General features: G+C 57.4%; 4 protein-coding genes across 4 annotated transcripts; all 4 read right to left on the minus strand.

Moving 5' to 3' along the window:
• Positions 1-27: 27 nt before the first annotated feature.
• sep1 (Forkhead protein sep1) lies at positions 28-2139 on the minus strand (the record flags this gene model as incomplete). Its single annotated transcript, XM_036633153.1, has 1 exon — positions 28-2139. One exon carries the CDS (start codon positions 2137-2139, stop codon positions 28-30), a length of 2112 nt encoding a protein of 703 aa, XP_036501480.1.
• Positions 2140-10946: 8807 nt separating this feature from the next.
• Positions 10947-12341, minus strand: CGCS363_v001305 (uncharacterized protein; the record flags this gene model as incomplete). Its single annotated transcript, XM_036633154.1, has 4 exons — positions 10947-11679; positions 11742-11872; positions 11926-12242; positions 12299-12341. 4 exons carry the CDS (start codon positions 12339-12341, stop codon positions 10947-10949), a joined length of 1224 nt encoding a protein of 407 aa, XP_036501481.1.
• Positions 12342-13133: 792 nt separating this feature from the next.
• Positions 13134-14532, minus strand: RTA1-7 (Lipid-translocating exporter-like protein RTA1; the record flags this gene model as incomplete). The annotated part of the gene is made up of 5 exons (XM_036633155.1): positions 13134-13141; positions 13426-14084; positions 14144-14311; positions 14361-14460; positions 14514-14532. 5 exons carry the CDS (start codon positions 14530-14532, stop codon positions 13134-13136), a joined length of 954 nt encoding a protein of 317 aa, XP_036500995.1.
• An 898-nt stretch (positions 14533-15430) lies between these two features.
• PAN1 (Actin cytoskeleton-regulatory complex protein PAN1) lies at positions 15431-20050 on the minus strand (the record flags this gene model as incomplete). Its single annotated transcript, XM_036633156.1, has 3 exons — positions 15431-16592; positions 16641-19145; positions 19203-20050. The coding sequence occupies 3 exons, from the start codon at positions 20048-20050 to the stop codon at positions 15431-15433; spliced, it is 4515 nt and encodes a 1504-aa protein (XP_036500996.1).
• Between the last annotated feature and the right edge of the window lie 39 nt (positions 20051-20089).

Consider the following 20089-nt stretch of genomic DNA (forward strand, 5'->3'; position numbering starts at 1 on the left):
TGAGACAAAAAAGCCTCATGGGAGAGATTAGAATTGCGTGGTATAGCTTCGTCCAAAAGCAGGCTTGCTGGGCTTGGAGCCTGATTGCTTGGGCTGGGAGCCCGAGCCAATCTTCTCAAAGCCCTGCAGAATGTCGAGCCCCGAGTACTCGTTGGGGTCGTCCATGAAGTCGGCGGTGTCGAATGTGAAAGAGGGCCAGTCGCCCTCGGCCGCAACCTCGTAGAAGGACGAGGAAATCTTTGTCGGTGAGGGGAATCTCCACTGGGAGGCACTGTCGCCGCCCTTGATGGGAGATGAGAGCCCATCAAACACCTTACTGGGGGTTTCCCACATTGCAGAGTTCTGCGCGGGGGCCTTCAGGAAGGGGGTGGAAACGACCGACTTGTTGGAGTCTGTGGCCTCGGCCAGAGCGCTGGCAGAGTTGGTGCGCTCAATACGCGGGCGCTTCACCGACTTCTTTGATGGCGACTCCTGAGGGAGGCCGTCAAAGAAGTCGTTATCCATGTCCTGGAAGATGTCGAAATCACCGGCAGCCATCAGGTTGTAGTTGTAGATGTTCTCATCCAGGTTGAAGGCGGGGCTCCAAGGCGCATTGCCGTCCATCTTGCGGAGTGGAGACTGGAGCATCTGGCGGACATGGTCGCGGTGAAGGCGGAGGTTCGTGTTGGGCGATGCAGACGGCGGTGCCTTGGTGGGCGGCTTCAACTTCATGGCCGGAGTCAGAGGTGGCAGCATCTGTCCCTGCTGGCGGAGAGGCGACGAGGACGGTGGGGCGAACGCGTTGTACGACCGACCCTTGCTAGGGCTGTCGTAAGAGGAAGCGCGCAAGCGAGCGATCTCGTCCTCGGCCCTGCCGGCACGGCTGCGCTTGCGAGGGCGGTCAGCCTCCGAAGTGAGGATGCCGGTCTTGGGCTGCCGCAGCGCCGAAGACTCGAGCGATGAGATGTAGCCGCTGTCGTCCATGGAGGCAAACTTCCTCTTGTGGGACTTGGTAATGGAGGAGAATGGACCGCGGCCGGGCGGCGGAGGCGTGCGGCTGCGGGGCTCCATGTGCCGCGGAATCGGCGGTGAAGAGTGCATCGTGGGCGGCAGGGGAGAGCAGTCCTGATCGAGTCCCTTGTCGTGTCCATCCTCGGGTGCGGCCGAGTCGGAAACGGGAATGGTCGCGTCGGATGAGAATTCAACGGCCACGGTAGCCTGAGACGTGGGCAGAGGCGGCAGCGTCGCGTGGTTAATGGGTGCCGGAGGCGGCAGAGTCGGCTCCTGGATAGGGACGTTGACCGGTCTTGAGGGCTCCATTCGGGTCGACATGACGGGGACGTTCTCGGCGGTAGTCGCGGTCTTCCTCGCCGGCTTATCCTTCATGAACTGCTGCTCCATGCCCTCCTGGATGGTCCAGTAGTTGCCTTTTCCTGGGTCGTCCTTCGGCCGCTCCACCTTAATGAAGGCTTTGTGAAGACTGAGGTTGTGTCGAATGCTGTTCTGCCATCCCGATTCCTCCGCCTTGTAGAACGAGTACGTGTCGGAAATCCACTTGTAAATTTGGGCGAGGGTCAGGCGCCTTTGAGGAGACCGGAGAATGGCCATCCCAATCAGAGTCGCGTAGCTGTGGCCCGGTTTCGTCCCGTCGTCAAGGATCGGAGGAAAGGAGTCGTGTGGCGGCAGACCGGACTCGTCGGCCTTGACCTTCTTGAGCGGTCTTGATTCCTTGATAGGTGCGGCCTCCATGAGCGTGCGCTTGCCGGGTGCCTTGTGCATGTAGAACTGGTCAAAGTTGATTGTTGGCGGCGCGGGATACAGCTGAGGGTGGACGTTTTCCTTGCCGAACCCAGCGGCGAGATCTACTACGGGTGGCTTTTGCGCGACGGTCTTGAACTTGGAGAGGTAGGGCTTCTTGTGAAGCGAATCGGTGTTTGGTGTCCTTGCGGAGGGTGGCGCCATGGGAACCATGTTGAGTCTGTTGCCTTGAGACTTCAACGGGGCGAGAGGAGATTTTTGGTTGCCTGACGATGCCTTCAGAGGCGAGTGTCTGTCGGAAGCGAGTGCTGGCGGGTTGAGGATTACGTTGTTGTTGCTTGCGGCGCCGAGCGGTCTTCTCGGGGGCTTCGATGCGGCGGGCATGGGTGCGTGGTTGATCATTGCTGTCGAGTTCTCGAAGAAGTCGTCTTGGAAGATTTGCAAGGGCTCGTGAGAGCCGGCGTAGCGTGTGGGTTTGGCCATGTCGGCCGATTACTAGACGTGGTCGATGTCTCCAACCTGGGTGAAGTGCTGGGTTTGGGTACGGGTAGTGGGCTGAAAGTGGGAGGGCATGTCAGCGCGCCGCAAGGCATCAGGTTAGATAAGTAGTCGCGGTGTGCGGTCGTGAATCTCCCGGGCTGACAGGGCAGACTTCCAAGGTTCTTGACCCGAACGGGGTTTCGCATGATTGAAGGGAGGAGAAAGAGAGAGGAGACTCATGGCTCACCTTGGTCGGGTCTAGACTCTGGAAATGACTTGTGGGTCGTGAATGCAAGGGGGGCTTTTGGCGGTCAAATTGTACAGCGAAGCAACGACTCGCGATCTTGACCGACGGATCGATAGACTGAAGATGCGATATCTGATGAGCGGTGGTGATGTGTTGATTTCCGAAAGGTGGACGATGAGGTGCGGTGAGTGTGTGAGTGTGAGTGGTGGTGATGGTATTGGTGTTGTCTTTTGCGAATGCGTGTGAGTGCGACAGAGACTCTTGTGGCTGCAAAAGGTTGAAAAGAAAAGAGGGGATATCAGGCACGATAGCACGCGAGGGAGAGGAGGGTAGGCAAGATGTAATAGGCGGCGGTGGCAGAGGCAGCGGCACAGCGGGCAGTGAGGAGAAGTACTTCCAAGGTAAGAGAGGCAAGTGTTAAGCGTGGTTAGTGTGTGAGCGAAGGTGGTGGTGGTAGTGGTGGTGGTGTGGGAGGGTCGCGGCGGCAGTGGGAGGATAAGGTACTTAGAAGGCTAGGTACTCAGGAAGGAAAGGTAGGAGTGGAGAGGCCCGGGTTGTACTTGACTTGTCGAAGAAAGAGGAGGACGGCCAGCTCAGCACGCCCAGAGATGTCCGGGTGGAGCACTCTGGAGCACGGGAGGAATGGGCGATTGGACGAGAGGAGCGTGGGCTGTGACACGACCGACCAAGCTAGGGTACGCCGAAGGTGGCAGCAAGGGTGTGTGGTGTAAAGTGCAGACTGAACCGGGATGCGGATGCAGGGAGGGTGAGGGTGGATGGTGTGTGGTGAGCGAGCGTGAAAGTGCAGCTTGATATCGACCGGGGTGCGTTCTCTATCCCAGTGTTCCTCGCTCGCTCGCACACTCACTCCAGTCTCGTCAGTCGAGAGTCAGAAGAAGCGATGCAATGCGATGCGCCGCGATGGATGGCGACCGTTTGCTGGAACACGCCGACTCTCCGGGAAGAGTCTGAGATGCTGCGAACGGCCAGCAGCGAGCGAACGGTGTCGGGGTCGGTGCTCTTTTCGCCTCTGGCTCTGGCTCTGGTTCTGGCTCTGACCGTAAACTGTCAGATGGCGTCGAGGCAGAGCGTTTGTCCCTGCGTTTGCTTGACCGTCGCGAATGGCTTCGCGGTCGCGATCGTGGTTGTCGCAGGCGGCGGTGCGGTCTCTTGCAGCACGCTTCCAACGCCGTCCGGCTCCAGTTCAGGTCGAGCGCGGTGGTCACTGGAGTCTGGTGGTGCTGACAGAGAAGAAGAGATTCCCAGCTGTCCCCAACAGGGCTCCTCCCAGGTTCAGGCTTGTCAGACTTCAGGCTCGGTGGGGAGGGGTGTGCGCGCGGGTTACGTCCGGCAGAGACTTGGAGAGAGAGGGGCCCAGGTGACTACGATTGTACGAAATGTGAATGGACGAGTTGACGACGTGGACAAGACGGGAAGGCTATGCATTACACATATGCAAGCAGGTTTTGCAGTTCATGCGAGACTCCGTCCACAGACCCGCCTTTCAATCTTTCAATCAGTAGGTTTTTTGCCCACCTCAGACTTTCGTTTCGTGCCGTCCACGGAGTGTTTCCAAACGCTGCTGATTCTGGCGGATGCCCCTCTGCGCCGTTCCGGGATGGACGCTGGAGAAAAAAAAGCTGGAGTCGTGATGCAGCTTGACAGGCCGTGAATGGCGCTGCTGCATGCAAGGACCGGCCGGGGAAATACTCGAGCCAGCAGAGTGGATGGTGTGGGCAATGGTGTAAAACTGTGATATCGCTTCCACCCTGCCAATTGACCTCGCTCCGGGTCTGAGATAGGTGCCGAATGCTGCTGGAGTCTGCTGGGGCTAGCAGCACCTGTATTCGAATGGTGAGTGGCGGCCGTTCGTCGCGGACCGTCTCGAAACCACCAGACGTCAAAGAACGACGAGTGACTTGAGCCCAGCTGGTAATAGCGCAAGCCTCCCCAAGAGACACCATATGCTCGCCTTTGCTTCCTCTGGCAATGGTTCAAAGAGCTAATTCGGCTATTCAGTCATGGCATGAAAGTCCTTGTACGGGCTAAGCGCCCGTCTGGCCATCAATTTGACTGATCTGCAGCCGCAAAAACGAGCTTCCTATCGGAAAGGTGGAGAGTATGCAATTCAAAGTGTGGGAGTGTGCCGTTTTCTGTCTCGCTCTGCGACGACGTTAATTTTTGCCGTCTCTCTCTCTCTCCAACGCACATGTCGTTCGCTCTCTTTCATGTGTGGCGTCCTCGTTTGGGGCCTCTGTCCTGGCCTCTCATGCGCTGCTGCCGGGATTGATTAGGTCAAAGACTGAAGCAAGAGGTCATGGAATGTCGTTGGCGCGTCCGAGACGCGTCCAGAAAAAACAACAAACGCGTGCATCTCTGCCAATCAGAGACGTTACGTCACCTGGCTCCGTTTTCTATTGGCTGTGGGCTCAGGCGCCTGAAACTGGGTGCTCCCGACCTATCACCGACTGCAAGCCACGGATATCGCTGAACGTGCGGACGGGATGGACGGCGAAACTTTTTTTTTTTCTCGTCTCATTGAAAAATTCTGTAAGGGCAGATGAAATTTCAGTTTTTTTTTTTTTCGTCTGCTTAAACGGTATCCGTAATTCAGCTGGCGTTCTCAATAATGTCTCGCGACGATTATCCCCGTTGTGAGACTTGAGCTGAGACCCCAAGACCAGGTCTTACGCTGGCCAGATCGTCAGGTACGGAATGCACCCGCCGTCTCACTATTCCATGATGATATAAGGCTGTCGGGGTGATGATGCTCGTTCGATTCGTTTGTGCCCATCATTTCATTCTCATGCTCGTTCCGCGGGCTCTGGGCCTTTGGTTCTGGCCGGAAATTCGAATTGCGCCTGGAATATCGAGCAGTAGTCCAGCTTGTCCAGCTTGCCCAGCTGCGCTGCTCGGGCCTTTAGGGGATCCCATCAAACCTCACCATCATCGTCCCGTCATCCCAGCTGGCCCCGAAATCCCAGGCCGACGGACTTCTGGAACCGAGGCCATGTCCGTGACATTCATGGGTCGTCTTTCCAAGGCGTCCCAGGTCGACTTATGACCAGAGTGACTCGAGCCTCAATGCAGGGAGCAGACGCCGGTGCCTAGTGGTGATTCGTGAATGCACTAACAGAAAATTGCACGGATGTACGTTGAGAACTTGAGCGACGAAGGCCCAGACGTGGAGACTGGGGCACCCAAGAAGCTAAAGCGAGACTATCCGTAAGGTAATCGTAATCCACGACGGATAAGCGGTAGCCATTTAAGCAATCCTTGCCCTGAGCGGAAAGGCAACCTCGGGCGCAATGCAAGTGTCGGAGTGAGTGTGACGAATTAGCATGCCGTGTCGAGATGGCCTGCCGTGAACCGCGTGGCGGCCTCTTTCCAAACGGGCTGAATGTCTATCAATCACAAGTAAACGACTCAGCCATCGCGGATCGAGACCTGGGGAGAGCACAGTGGTTGACTGGGACCTAGGTAATTAGAGACCAGAGTCACCAAACAGATCGGTTTAATGGCAGACGGGTTAAAGTTGTTTTAGGTCTCTCGCAGACTGCACGCCGCAGCGCCAATTGCGACGCCTCTGCTACGACATGTGTCTCTCCACCGGCGGCGAAACCTTGGGGGGGTGTTCACGGGTTCAAGGCCGGCCGAGAGAGGTACGGGAAAGAGGTCTCAGAAGTTCAGAACCCAAGACAGTATCCCATCATCAGGGCCCAGTCTGCTCGCCAGGCACAGCGGCGCTGGCCACTGGCAGAGAGGCATCTGACACTAGTCATGATACCTGCCGCCTCAGGGCCGTCATCCGTCGGGTTATCATTACATAGATGCACATTACAGTTGCCATTCGCCGTTCAAGACGAAGGCGATGCGGTGCGACGCAACTTGCCTGACTTGATTTGACATTTGAGACCCCAGACACAAGCAGACAGCCCTGAGGCAGGCCAGACGGGGTGCTGAGGCACGGTCCACCGTCTGATAACATGTGTGCAGCGAGTACGTACCTCCTGGACGTGACATCATCCTCTGCAGACTGCACCGGGAAGGTCAATCCCTTCACACACATGTTCTCGCTCTTGTCTTCCAGAAACCTCGTGTCTCTCTGCCCGTGCCCGGGCGCGCCCCCGGCTGCCTGTCGCCAATCAAACCGTTTCCACCTCCCAGAGGCCCATTGGCTGGGCTGGATGACAGTGTTTCAACCAGAATTGGGACCAACTCCCACTCCCAGCCCAGAGCAGAGTCCCAGTGAAGGAGTGTTCCTCCCACCAGATCCACCACCACCACCACCACCTCATTCTCGAAGCCACTTCCCAGTTCAAGCAAGTCGTACACGGCAGTGTGCTAGGTTCTGCCCACACCTCTGAAAGTCTACTGGCGTTCTGCCCAGCGCTCACTGGCTGGACGTCGTGCAGGCGGCCTGGTACCTGGCAGAGCCCCCTCCCATGTGAATTCCACCACCAGAATTGTGCGCATGTGGCTCACAAACGGCGAGGGGTAGCCCCCGTACCTGCCGTACCTGGCCAGTGGCGTGCCTGGCGCAAACCGGGAAGTGCACCTCAGCAAGCCTGCAAGCTTTCGAGCTCTCCAAACGACCCCCATCGTCCAAGGTTCAGCCCAGTCGTCGTTCCCTGTCAGTCGATCTTCGCATAAGATGCAAATCTTCCCAACGGGAGATATCCCATCTCGCACATCAATGACAACGCATCTAGCTCGCCCCGAATTCTGACTCTTCTTGTCCTGTTTCGGCATGATTCCCCTCTCGACTAGGTCGACTTTCAACTTTGCCTGGGCCCTGGAAAAGAAGTTGGGCAGAAAAGAAAACCCGAGCATCAAGGGGAAAAAAGTCTGTGTGCTCCATCATCGAGATCTCTCACGGAATCCCCTCCGATCATCGAGCATTTTTCTCTCCTCTCCCGAGTCCCCCCCCCCCGTCCCCTTCAACTTCCCAGCTGTTATGATGGAGAAATTAACGCTGAAAATATTTCACGAGAGCAAGAAAGTTACTCGTCATCCTCTTACCACCTTGTCCCATCAAGCACGGTCCGGTGTCCAATGAAGCCCCCGGCCCGTCCAACTGCCAGCTCAGTCGTCAATGGAACATTGAAATGCACAAACCCAACCGCGGGCCACCACCCGCGCGCCGTCGCTACACACTACTGTGCCTACTCAACTACTCTACCCAGGATACAGTAGCAGTGTCGCGGTGCTGCTGCCCCATCTCCCCTCTTCATCCTTCTCGTCTCCTTCTCTTTCTCTCCCCATCATCTCCTTCACGTCGCTTTCTTGCTGGGCCCCCTGGAGCGTGTATCCCTGCCGCCCTGATATTAATAGTCCTGTCCTTGATATACCCGCTCAAAGTGCCGGCCGTCCCCCCTCCTCCTCCTCAAGGCTCACAGAGTCCCGTCCCAGCCCATCCAACCGTCCTCTCACGGTCCCAGAGGGCCGTCACTCCTGTCCACGCCTTGGTCCTTGCACGCCGCCATCTTAGCGCACAGTCCCAGACCACATGCACAGAAGACCAGGCCTGCCTTACCTTATCAACTCACTCCCATCAAACGGCTCCATCTGCGCCCATGCGATGCGACGGTCCCGTATCGTCAGACAAACCCGACAAGCTGTCTCTTCAGGAATGCCAAGTCAGGCAAGGCAAGGCAAGGCGAGCAAGCCGCAAGCATTGGGCACCACACTATGTAAAAAGAACGTCAGGGCATTGTTCGTCGTCCGTCCGGCCATCCGATCCGTCGTCGAGTCTGTGATCCTCGACATCCCAGAAGCATTGACGGCCAAAGTTGGTACGCTCAGATCTCATCCACCGTTCCCATTGCTGTGCTCCCCAACAATGGACAACGCATAGTCCGTACGGAGGACCCTCAACTGTTTCTTTCATCCCAAGTCCTTGAAGTCGTTTCTTTTGCCCTGGATTTTGTGTTTTACGTACGAAAGGGCTGGACTGGGACCCGGCATTCGCCTCCAGGCTTTTGTCTGCTAATGATATATCAGGACCCATTCAGAATAAGCAAACATGGAGTTCATCATCCGATCTCCGGCCCATTGACCAGGCCCTCTTGCGCCATTCAGCTTATCCCACTCAGCCTCCTTCTCTGCCCCTCACTGCGGCCTTCTCTCAATAGCTCAGAAGCAAAAGGCCTCGGTTTGCCCTGGAGGGGGACCCCATTGTTCGAGCTAGAAAGCGCACCAAACGAAGGAGGACGAAAAAAAAAGAAGAAGATCCAAAAAAGCCTCTCCCTTCCTTCGAGAATTCGGCGCCTCTTTTCCAAGGACCGCCACCCCGGACCCTTTCGGCCCTCCCAAGCTGCAACCACACAGACTCGGAGGACCGAACGCGCACACTTCCAAACAGGCCGACCTGACCAAACGGCGGCCAACTACCTATTCCCACCGCCTGATTGTGGCCCCGAATAGAAGCTCGTCAAGAACTGGAGCTAGGTAAGCTTGAATCTGGAGCTTGTAAAGGTAGTACAGCTAGCTTCAGCTCTTGCATCCCACCTCGCCTGGGTTGAACGATCGTCCCTGTGCATCTGTTTCAAGTCGATATAGAGTGGTGTCGTTTCCTCTGACCGTGACAGCACCGCCGGGTCCAGGTCCCATGCAGCAGCGAGTCCCACGGGAGGAGAAAAAGCACGTCCCCTTCTCAACGTGTCGTACATACAGATCCTCCCCCAGGGACTTACATGACTCTAAAAATCCCTCTGTCTGGAAGGATTCTTTGTAGTTTGTACGAATACACACGGGCAGTCAATCCTCTGTGCTCTGCATATGTATCCCGTAGATCCACCCCCGTATCCTTCTTCATGTCGCCTGTTCCCCAAGCTCCTAGCCGACTGCAACCGTAGAATCAGCCTAGTTGCTCCGAGGTCCGCCTCTCTCGAGCCCCGGAAAGTCCTGTGTGGTTGATGTGCCCTGCGTATCCGCAGCAGCTTTCGCCTCCTCCATATCACAGATGCATCTACCGTTAGCTACTTGGCTACTGACCTCGCGCCTACATTAGCCTGACACTTTCGACTCGCCTTGCCGTGAACCCCGTGAGACCAAAGAATCATGCAAGAAATCGCACGCAAACGTTAGCACATGCAGCAGTAGACGGGCTCTGATGCGCGCATCATGTCATCAGGCACTGAGCCCGCAACGACATGTCAATAAACACACGACACCTCCAACACGTCCCCAGGCGCGTGTTTTTGCAACAGCAGCATTTCAACAGCAGCATCGTACGAAACTCTCGTCTCCTTGCTTTGCATTGATGCTTCCAAAAAAGATCTCAAGAGAACCCTAACACACACGGCACACCCCTCACTTCCAGAAAACGGCACTAAGAAAGATCCGATCGTAATGTGTAGCGTAGACAAGAAAAGCAAAAAAGCAAGACGCCATCCGCCATCCGCAACCCCGCGCGCGCGTGGGCGGCCCCAACTAGAGGTCCGATCACCAGCTTCCTTTCTTTCCCTGTTCCCCCCTCGCAGGTGATGAAGCGGCACTACTTCCCCCTCCAACCACCGGATTTTGTTCCGTGTGCCCTTATCCTGCGCGCTCGTTACGTCGTCGAAGCCCAGAGAGAGTCCGCGCTCCCGAGCTCTCTCGTCCTGGACCCCGTCGATCGAAAGGCAAAAGCCCGCCGCCTGAATAGAACCGCCCTAGAAATAGCTTTTTTCTATTCTGCGCCACACGGGTAGCAAGCGCTGATCCAACCCAGCTCGAGTTCCTTTGTTTGACACGACGGACTGAGACCGCACCTCTCTCCCTCCCCTCCGTGCCAAGACTCTGAGATAAAGAAGAGGGAAAACGTGCTGAGGGGGGTTCGCTAGTGTTTGGATGGGCCTGCGTGGATGTACGTAATCTCGAGCTTTTGAACGCATGGGATTTCGAATAGCCGGTGGCGGCGGGGGTTAGGACAATGGGTTTCGGGGTCCTGTCCTTTGCGACGTGGGCATCTGGCTTGATAGTGATGTTTTCTTTGAATGTAGTTCGAATGAGAGAGGGGGAAAGGTCTGAGATGATTGGGAACGCACGTCTGGTTTGGCACTCGAGAGAAGGCGGGACGGATGCAATGTCTGCGCGAAGCACTGTCTTTGCTATGGGCTGCTGACATGGCTGACGTCCATCTTGTTGTTCCTGTAGCCGAAAGCTTTTGGGCACAGTCACGATGAGTCGCATGTTGACATGCCGCGCTGGCGGCACGGATGGTTGGTTTGGACGGGCCGGCATCGTGAGTTCTGACCCAGGGCATAGCTTGTTGTTTTCCGATGCTCAGCTTCGTGAGGTCTCGGCCCTGGAACTTGGGGGACAAAGTGTTTAGGCTGGCATGTTTACGCTGGCATGTTGTCGGCATAGTCCCTCTGATATCATGTCCCTGTCTTGCTGTTTACAAACCCCACTGCGAGGGGCAACTTCATCTGCTGGCACTCTCATATTAGATGTAGCCTGCATCCTGCCTACTGGATATTCGTAACTCCCACCCTGATCACTCTTCATCATAGAGCGACAGCCGGCTTGTGTCAACAGCGAGCTGAGCCGTGAAAGCGTACGGCCTGTCGAAACAAGCATCCCACCTCGTCTCCCCAGACGTCCAAAACATCTCCAAGACATGCTTCGCCGTCAAGGGTACATGGGTCCCGAGATTACGGCTCAGCTCTGGCAGCTGCCTCGAAACAAAACGGCGCATCGCCGCGTCGCCGTGTACAGCCTCCACTCCGAGCAGGACCATTGGCCAAACCAGGAACCGCTCCATCTTGGGAGACTGTAGAGCTTCCTCCAGGTGGCTCTTTAGGATCTGGCCATGTGTTGCGCAGATATTCCTGAGCAGGGTCGTTGTTTCGAGGACGCAGAGGCTCTGCAGCGAGAGGACGCAATACAAAGCCACGGCAGCTTTATAGATTGCCCCCAAGACCACCCAGTCTGCCATAGACGATGGCGTAAGTTGAGGTTTACATTTGGCCCATTCTTCAGGCGAAAAATCATGAATGCGCTCTAGCATCTCATGTGCCTCCTGGGCGTGGCTTTCGGACCCGGACCTCGAAGCTCGTGACCGGAGATGGTTGATCCTAATTAACTCCCCATATAGCGACAGCGGACACATTTGGAACGGCGACGACGACGTAGCGTATTGATCGACGACAAGATCCAGAGCGTCAAGCTGGAGACCGGTCATGGTAAGATCTGACGCCGGGCATGTTGTGTTCCCAATCACGGCGACGCTGTGCGAAGGGGGACGGGTCAGCATCTTGCACGATGGGGTCTCGGATGGCAAGCGACGTACGACCAGAGGACAAGCAAGAGCGGCTCCAGCCTCCTCGACCCAGCCATTGCACGGAAGCCCCCTCGGAGAGAGATAATTCTGTGGACGCCTTCCATGTGGCAGCGCCAGTTCAGAGAATTGCCGTTCTGGACCTGTGATGACTGCTGGTACCTTTCTTCTTTTGATGGGGGGACGAAGGACTTACATCGGCAAGCAGAATGGTCAATACTCCTGCAATCAATATGTCGCTCGTCTGCTCATCTTGCGCGTTGAGATGCTCGGTTAACGAGCGGACTGCGAGACCCCAGTAGATGTAAAACCTCTCGGACAAGACCTTTCTGGACTGTATGTCGCTCCGCGTCCGGTTGAGTCGGTGGCTCAACGTCATGCAGACCATGCCGAACTGCAAGTACTCTGGTGCCCTCGCCCCCACGCGGAGGTGCCTGTCCGTGAGAGGGTAGATGTGCGGATTTTGCCCAAATTGGTGGATCGGGACCAGGTCCTGATAGATGCACGAGTTGACTGCGATGGATGTCAGTCCGGGCTAGTGAGGGAAACTTCTTGAATAGACGACTCACAATACTCCGCGGCTTGAGGCAAGGCGCAGACGTCGGTCTTCATCTCGAACCAAGGCACGTAGCTGGTACTCGCCAGGACCCGACTTCGGCGCGCGACGTTGTTTACCTGGCATCTCTTCTCCCCGTCTGGCTGATGTTTGTTCTTCTTCCTGCGGCCCCTCGACACGACTCTCCCAATTGCGAGCCACTCGAGTCTCATCGGCTTGACGTCGCCGTACCCGGGACACTCGACACCGGCGGCCGAGCACCGTCTGCACGCCGGCTCTGTGAAGTCGCACACAAGACAGCGGCGACGACACTCCCAGCAGTGGCGTTTGTGTCTGCGACTATCCTCCATTACTGGTTTGTCTGGTGCGCGGCCGAATTCCTTCGAGCGATACTGCCTCGACAGGAACGAGACTTTGTTAGTGACAAAATATCCAGACTTGGTCTCCAAGCTGACGACGCTCCCAGGTCTGGGCTAGACCAATCACATCGCCCGGACCGAGCTGAGCCCCTTTCCAGAAGGATGTCAGTGACGGACGTTCGCTTGGCACCAAAAACTGCGCCGTTCATTTTGTGGACTCAATGGACTTTGTTTCGCTGGTGGCTTTCTTTGCTTCTGCTTCGATTTAAGGAGGAGCATATATGTTCACGTCAGAAACGATGGCAATCTCAAAAGAGCAAGATTTCTAATCATCACTGAAAACGGCATTTGAGCCTTACTCGCAGGAGCATATCATTTTCTTTATATCACGAACTGTTTCAATCTCGTCCGGCACACTAGTCTTACTGTCAGAATCTCTAAACTCTGAATGAACTGTATCACACGGGGAAAGAGCCCGGTATACCCCTTCTATCTAGCTACACTAGGGACTCAGCAAAGGCAGCAGAAGGAAGCCTCCCAACCTTGTAATGTAGCCCCAAACTCCAAAAACTCGTCGAGGTAGAAGCCAAGCCCAAATGTTAGTTCACTTGCATAAAATCTTCAACACACACACACAACCCAAACATCAAGTATGAGCAACTGCATCACTTCGCTTGAGCGGGGGCTGGCAAAAGCGAAGAGCTCTGCTCGCCCCGTCCAACGGAGCTCGTCGAACGATCCCTCAACTTCACACCCTCCCCCCGAACCGTCCTTCTCCTACGGAAAAAGATCCCAAAGGTGAGGACGTTAGCCGTCTTGGCCCACAGGGACCTCTCGTCGACATCCTTCTCCCCCACGACCTCGACGCCGTCCTGCGCGAGGTACACATGATGGCCGCGCGGCAAGAACCGCCCAGGATGCCACACGTTCCAGATCAGCGAGTTGACAAGCATCAAGCTCGCCTCGAACACGTAAAAGTAGACCTCGTACCGCAGGATGGGGCTCAGCCCGCGCAGAGTCGCCATGTCGTCGAGGTCGACCTTTGTGCTGCCCGTGTGCTCGACCAGGCGGTACACGCACCGGACGAAGATCAGACACATGCTCGCGTACAGCGTGGATAGCATTGTTGTTACGTTTTTGGACCGGATATTGGCCTTGGCGACGCGGAAGTGGAAGAGGGCCGCGAGGCAGATGAAGATGACGATGAGGACGAGCTGGATGCCTAGCGCCGCGAGCGTGAGGTGGCTGCCCAGCGCCTGCTTCTCGGGCGTCGAGGAGGGGTTTGAAGAGAGGGCCACGCCGAGGGCGTTGAGCAGTTCGACAACGGCCATGAGGCCGCCGAATGTAGTCAGGACTTTGGACGGAGGGAGGGGTGCGCAGTGGGGGACGTAGTAGAAGATGCGGCCGAGGACATGGTAGTTTGCGAGTTCGAGGAGGGGCCTGGAAGACGAGGTGTTAAAGGATGCAGCCAAAACAACTGGAGACCCCGGTTTACTCACGGACAGACGTAGATAAAGACTTGGCTGAACACAAAGACCATCAGGGGCGTCTTGGTGGTTTCGCTGTAGAGGTAGTGATATGCTCCGTACTCACGGAGGGAGTAGCCAGCTGTGAAGAGGACGGCGCACATCGGGTGTAGGCCGATCAACTTGAACGCTTTATAGCGGCTAGGAGGCTGCGTCAGAGATGGTCCTCGGAAAATGACGACGTACTTACTAGCATTGCCAAATGTGAAAGATGGCCGAGATGCCGTACAAGGCGATGAAGATGATGGGAGCCCATTTGTTTGGTGCGTAAACGTACAGGCTGTACAAGACTGAGGGCCGAGTTAGAAATGATACGTTGGATCAAAGCCATCGGTAATCATACTGGGGTCTCCAGCTGCCATGTTCAAGCACGTGTGATGTTTTATGTTCTCTAAGAAGTCGTTCAGGTGATGAGGAGGTAAACGCCCTTTTGTCGAAACCGATTGGAAAGACAAACACAGATACTGCGTGTGATGGACAGGGAGAAGAGCACTTCTATTATACACAAAACCTACCCAGCAGGGAGACATCATCCTCTCGTACCGCACCGTCATGCTATTCAATATGCCCACATCGTCGTCACTTACACAGCAAGACGCCTTACTCAAATAGGAAAACAAAAATGCCAAGAAACGGGATTCGCAGCCCTGTCAGCGCGAACCATCATTCTAAGCTAGCCCCAGTAGGAGTTTACAGACGCCAAGGCGAAAGTCGGAAGCCTGATCAGAGCATGTTCATTTTCTGTTCGGTCTATCGAGACTGAGAAGACCTGTTGGGCAGGTTGATCAATTTCCTACTATTGTGGATGAACCTACACCCCTCTGCACCCTTTACTCTGCACCGTCATCCGCGTCCTCGGGCCCGAATGCGCCGTAAACTCGCGGTGTGGTGGGCGAGTGCTGACGTACGAACAGGCCGGCTTAGTACAGTATTGTCGAGCGAGTGCCTTCACTGACACCGCCAGTCACGAGCACAAGCAAGTAACATTGCTGCTCTAAGGACGATAATGTATTACCAAATGAATACTGCTGATCAGAAACTAAAATTGCCCTCAACGAGTCTCCGCGATGCACATATCACCCAGATGCAGACACTCCATACGTATTAGAAACATGTGATTCAGGCATTACTATATGGAACAGCCGATCTGAGAATGTAGCGCAATTTCCGCAAACCGCCGCCTAGAAATAAATCTACTTCCTAACCAATCCCGAAGACTTTGCAGGTCTACCTCCCGTCAAGCCCGAATGAGGCACTGACTTAATCCAATACGCGGCCTGCAGTCGCGGCACCGCTCTTGTCCCGCGTTTCCGTCTTCTTAAGAGACCTGCCCATCTGGATCTCGCTCAGGAAACCGGACGGGCGACCGCCGCCACCTGCCGGGGGGCCAGAGGGGGCATCGCCCGCAGGAGGAGGGGGAGGGGGTGGTGGCGGGGCTCCCATGCCTGGCGGAGGCGGGGGAGGAGGAGGGGCGCCCGGTGCGTCCATGGAAGGCATGGGTGGCGGCGGCGGCGCCGACGGGGCCTCGGGGGCCGAGGCCGGAGGTGGAGGAGGAGGAGCAGGAGGAGCGCCAGAACTAGGCACAGGGGGAGGAGGCGGGGGAGACGTGGGGCCGCTACCAATCGCCGGGCTGACGGGGTTGGACAACGGCTTGTCACCGGTAGCCGACAAAGGTCGGGGAGGTCCCATGGTACCGAAGAGAATGGAAGCCAGTGCCGCTGCGCTACTGCCGCCCGGGCGATCATCGTCGTCGGAATCTTCGTCGTCGTCCTTGTCCGTGCCCCAACCGTCGTCGTCATCATCAGGACGCTTGCGGGAAAAGGGCCCGGAGGGAGGTGCGGGAGCGGGAGCTGCCGGCGCAGCCTTGCTCTCCTGGGTCATGCGGTGGAAGGGGTTGGTCGATACCTCGGGCTGAGGCGGCGCCGGGGGAGCGGCAGCTGGGGCTGCCTGCTCACTGGGGCCTGATGTCGACTCAGAAGAGTGAGAGAGCATGCGGAAGTACGGGTTGCGGCTCTCGTTCTCGGTAGGCGGGCTGGTGACCACAGTCGGCACGGACGGCGGCGACGACTCCTTCTCCAGCTCTTGGCTGCTGATCTGGCTGCCACCCTGAGTAGGGGTCGACGCCTGGGGGGTGATCTGAGACGGACCATCCTCATCATCAGAAGAGCTGTCATCGTCGTTCAATGCCTCGAGCTGGCGCTGGAGCTCCAGCTCGCGCTGACGAGCAGCTTCGATCTCGGCTCTTTGAGCAGCAAGCTTAGACTCCTTCTCCTTGGCCTCGGCCATCGCAGCCTTCTTCTTGCGCTTCTCCTCTTCCTTCTTAAGCTTGCCGGCCTTAACCTGCTCCTCAAGAGCCTTGAGGCGAGCCTCGGTAGCGGAACGCTCCTTCTCGACGTCATTCTCTGCCTCTCTAGCGTTGGCCCTGTGCAAAGTTAGTTTTTGGTTCTGAATAGTTACTAGTGGGACTTACTCCATCTCCTGGGTGGCACGCTGCTGCTCTTCATGTTCCCTCGCGAGACGCTCCTCCTCAGCATGCTTAGCAGCTTGCTCCTCCTCGGCCCTGCGCGCAGCGTCGGCACCATCGTTCTTGGCGCCCTTTCTGGACGGCGGTGGGGGAGGTTTCTTGCCGCCGGTTGAGGCTGGTGCCGGGGCACCCGTTTCTTCCGCAAGGCGTGCCTGGCGCTCAGCTTCGCGGCGCTCATCCTCCTCCTCGGCCTGGCGCAGCTTAGCAGCACGTTCGGCTCTTTCACGCTCCATTCTCTGGGCAGCCGTCTCACCAGGCTTACTGGGAGCCTTAATGCCCAAAGCGGCAAGTCTCTCAGCCATGCGCTGCTCAGCCTGTTGCTTGATGAAGGCCGCACGCTCTTCGGGGGTCTTGTAGGATGAGTACGAGCCTCCACCGGCGCTCGAGGGAGTGGCAGTACGCGAGGGAGGAGCGGGGCTGTCGTGGCGAGCTGACGGTGCAGGCTCAGCGCGGGCAGCCGCGGCGGGTGATCTAGAAGTAGTACGCTTGTCTTGGGCCCGGACACGCGCGGCACGGCTAGATCGCTGGAGATCAAAGATGAAGTCTCTGACCTCGTCCTCGACACCGAGAGCATCATCCCAGCGGCGCTTCTCGTGCTCGTTGGTGGCGGTCGCGTTACCTTCTTTCAGGTTATCTTCAATGCCGCGGGCAAAGTCACGCACAGAATCCTCAACATCCCTGACCATGCTCTCGTTGTTCTCCTTCTCGGTCTTGATCTTGAAGTTCTCCTCCTCGAGGCGCTTGGGACCCTCGTCGTCGAAGCTGGATTCGACCTTCTTACCGGTCAGGGCGGCCGTGCGCTGCTGCATCATAGCCTTGGCCCTAGCCTTAAGTCTGTCAGACTCTGTGACAGCACCGCCAGGTCCGGTTCCGACGATGGGAGCAGCGCTGTTGGGGTGAGCCTTGGCGTCCTTGAGCCTGAAGAGCTCGAGCCTGGCGTCCGCAATCGCCTTCTCCGTCTTGCGCACCGCCGAAGCCAGCTCAGGGACCTTATCTTGGAGAGTCTGGAGCTGGCGCTTGAGCGCACGTCTCTCGGCATCTGAGTCTCCCGAGGCGAGAGCGGCGTCGGGATGCGAGTCGATGTCGTCCTGGACCCGGCGAATACGGCGGTACAGCTCCTCGGCCTCGCGACGGTCACGCCTGTCAAGCATATCATCTTCTTCCAGACTCTTCTCGTCAGCAAAGTCCATCGCGTCAATGAGCACCTCCTTCTCCCGAATCTTCTTTCTAAGCTGGTCGAGACTCAAGTCGTCATAGGCAGACGAAGGGGCCGGAGACTCGGGCCGCGGCGAGTTGTTGCCGACACGACGGCGAGCGGAAGACTTATAGCCGACCTGATCGTCGTTGTTCTTGAACACCGTCGCATCCTTGCGGCCGTTGTTGTGGCCGCCGGGCGTGCCTCTGAGCGAGTGGCTCTTCATGTAACTGACTCCAGTCTTCTGGGGCAGGAGAGCAGCGCCGGACTTGTTGCGGAACTCGGACTCCTGGCTCAGCATGGACCTGATGGTGCCGATGGACTCGTTGATGTTTCTCGTAGAGGGAGGGACAAGCTCAGGCGGCAGCTGGTTAGGCAGGGGGTAGCCGTTGAGCTTACGGTAGATCAAATGCATAGCGACCGCAAACTCGTCCAGGTTCAAGCGACCCTTGTTGCCATTATCTGCCAGAGTCCAGACGCGCTCGAGGTCTGGCTTCTCCAGGCCACTCTGCCCAAAGATCTCAATGGCTTGATCGCCGCCGATGAAGCCCTTGTGGAGACCGTCCCACGCCTTGAAAAGGGCATCGTAACGCTGCTTCTCGTCCTTGGTGATGGCCCAGGGAATGACCGCATTACCCTGGAGACCCTGGGTGGTGTAATTGCCCGCCTCCCGGCCCGACTGAGGCATCATTCTAGCCTGGAGGAGATCAATGTTTGGCAGGCCAGTCGCGGGCGTGTTGACCAGACCCCACTGGCCGGGTCTGCCAGTCGGCTGGGCATTCAGGGGCGCAGCCATCGGTCCTCCGCCAGGAGTCAGGCTGTTGCCATACCCAGTCGGCATCGGCGGCATCGGTGGGCGCGGACCCGTGTATCCGGTTGGTTGGGGGTTCATGCCGGGGAACCCAGTCTGCTGGGCCTGGAGCTGCCCAAAGCCAGTCGGTTGAGGCTGCTGTTGCCCAGGGAATCCAGTCATCTGCGCCTGCAATAGCTGGGAGTTGGAGGCCTGAGGCTGGGGCTGATGAATCGTAGGTTCTGTACTCGATCTGCCCGTGTTCGTGCTTCCGGGGGTGGCGCGACCCGCATCCTCGGCAATGTTGAAACTGATGATGTCCACCATGCTCGAGACTTCGTTCTTGATGTTGTCGGGCAGCGAGGAAGGCAGCGACTTTCCGGTAAGCTTCAGGTTGCACAGGTACATCGCCAGGGCAAACTCAGGGAAGTGCAGTTGTCCGGATCGAGTCGTATCGGCCAGAGTCCTGAGAGGGGGGTTCGTCAGTGCTTGCTGGAAGAACACGCACTAGAGTCCAACTTACCAAATGTGTGAGAGAGAATCGCCGTCCAGTCGCGATCTCAACAACAGGTCTCTCGCCTTGTCTCCGGACATGACGGTCTCTGAGCCATCGCCAACCGCGGACTTGAAGAGCGTCTCGAACTTAGACTGGTCCTGAGCAGTGATGAAAGACAGCCGGATGTTGGGGATCTTGCTGGAGGACGACTTTGGACGTCTGCCCGCAGGCTTTGGTGTACCTCCAGTCTGGAAAGACGCGGCCATCTGGCTGAAGCCCGTGGCCTGCGGCTTGATAGGAGCCGGAGACGGCGCCGAAGTCTGCTGCGGCTGTTGCTGCTGAGCCTGGGGAAAGCCCGTCTGCTGAGGCTGTTGCAGTCCCGGGAAGCCCGTCTGCTGAGGTTGCTGCGGCTGTGGAAAGCCCGTCTGTTGAGGCTGCTGCTGCTGGGCACCGGGGAATCCAGTCTGCTGGGGTTGTTGTTGTTGCTGATGTTGCTGCTGCTGGAACTGAGACTGGAACTGCGGGGGGATCGAGGGCATCGGCGGCGCGCCGGTCTGGTAGCTCTGCTGCGGCTGGGGCTGGCCGAAGCCAGTCTGCTGAGGTTGAAGCCCCTGACCAAAGCCGGTCGGCTGAGGTTGGAGACCTTGGCCGAAGCCCGTGGGCTGAGGCTGCTGCTGCTGTGCCATGCCCGGGTAGCCGGTGTATTGCTGCTGGAGCGGCGCCTGGCCGAAACCCGTGGGCTGAGGAGCAAACGGACTCGGCTGCTGCTGCTGCTGTCCCGGCTGCTGGCCTCCCATGCCGAAGGAGCTTCCATATTGCTGCGCGCCGGGCCGCTGGCTGTTGCCGCCCAGGAAAGCGTTCGAGTTCGAATACATGGCGGGCGGTTGGGCCGACGAGGTCGGGCTCGGAGGACT

Source organism: Colletotrichum siamense, assembly GCF_013390195.1.
Source record: "Colletotrichum siamense strain Cg363 chromosome Unknown KSG_Cg363_contig01, whole genome shotgun sequence".
NCBI classification, from domain to species: Eukaryota; Fungi; Ascomycota; class Sordariomycetes; order Glomerellales; family Glomerellaceae; genus Colletotrichum; species Colletotrichum siamense.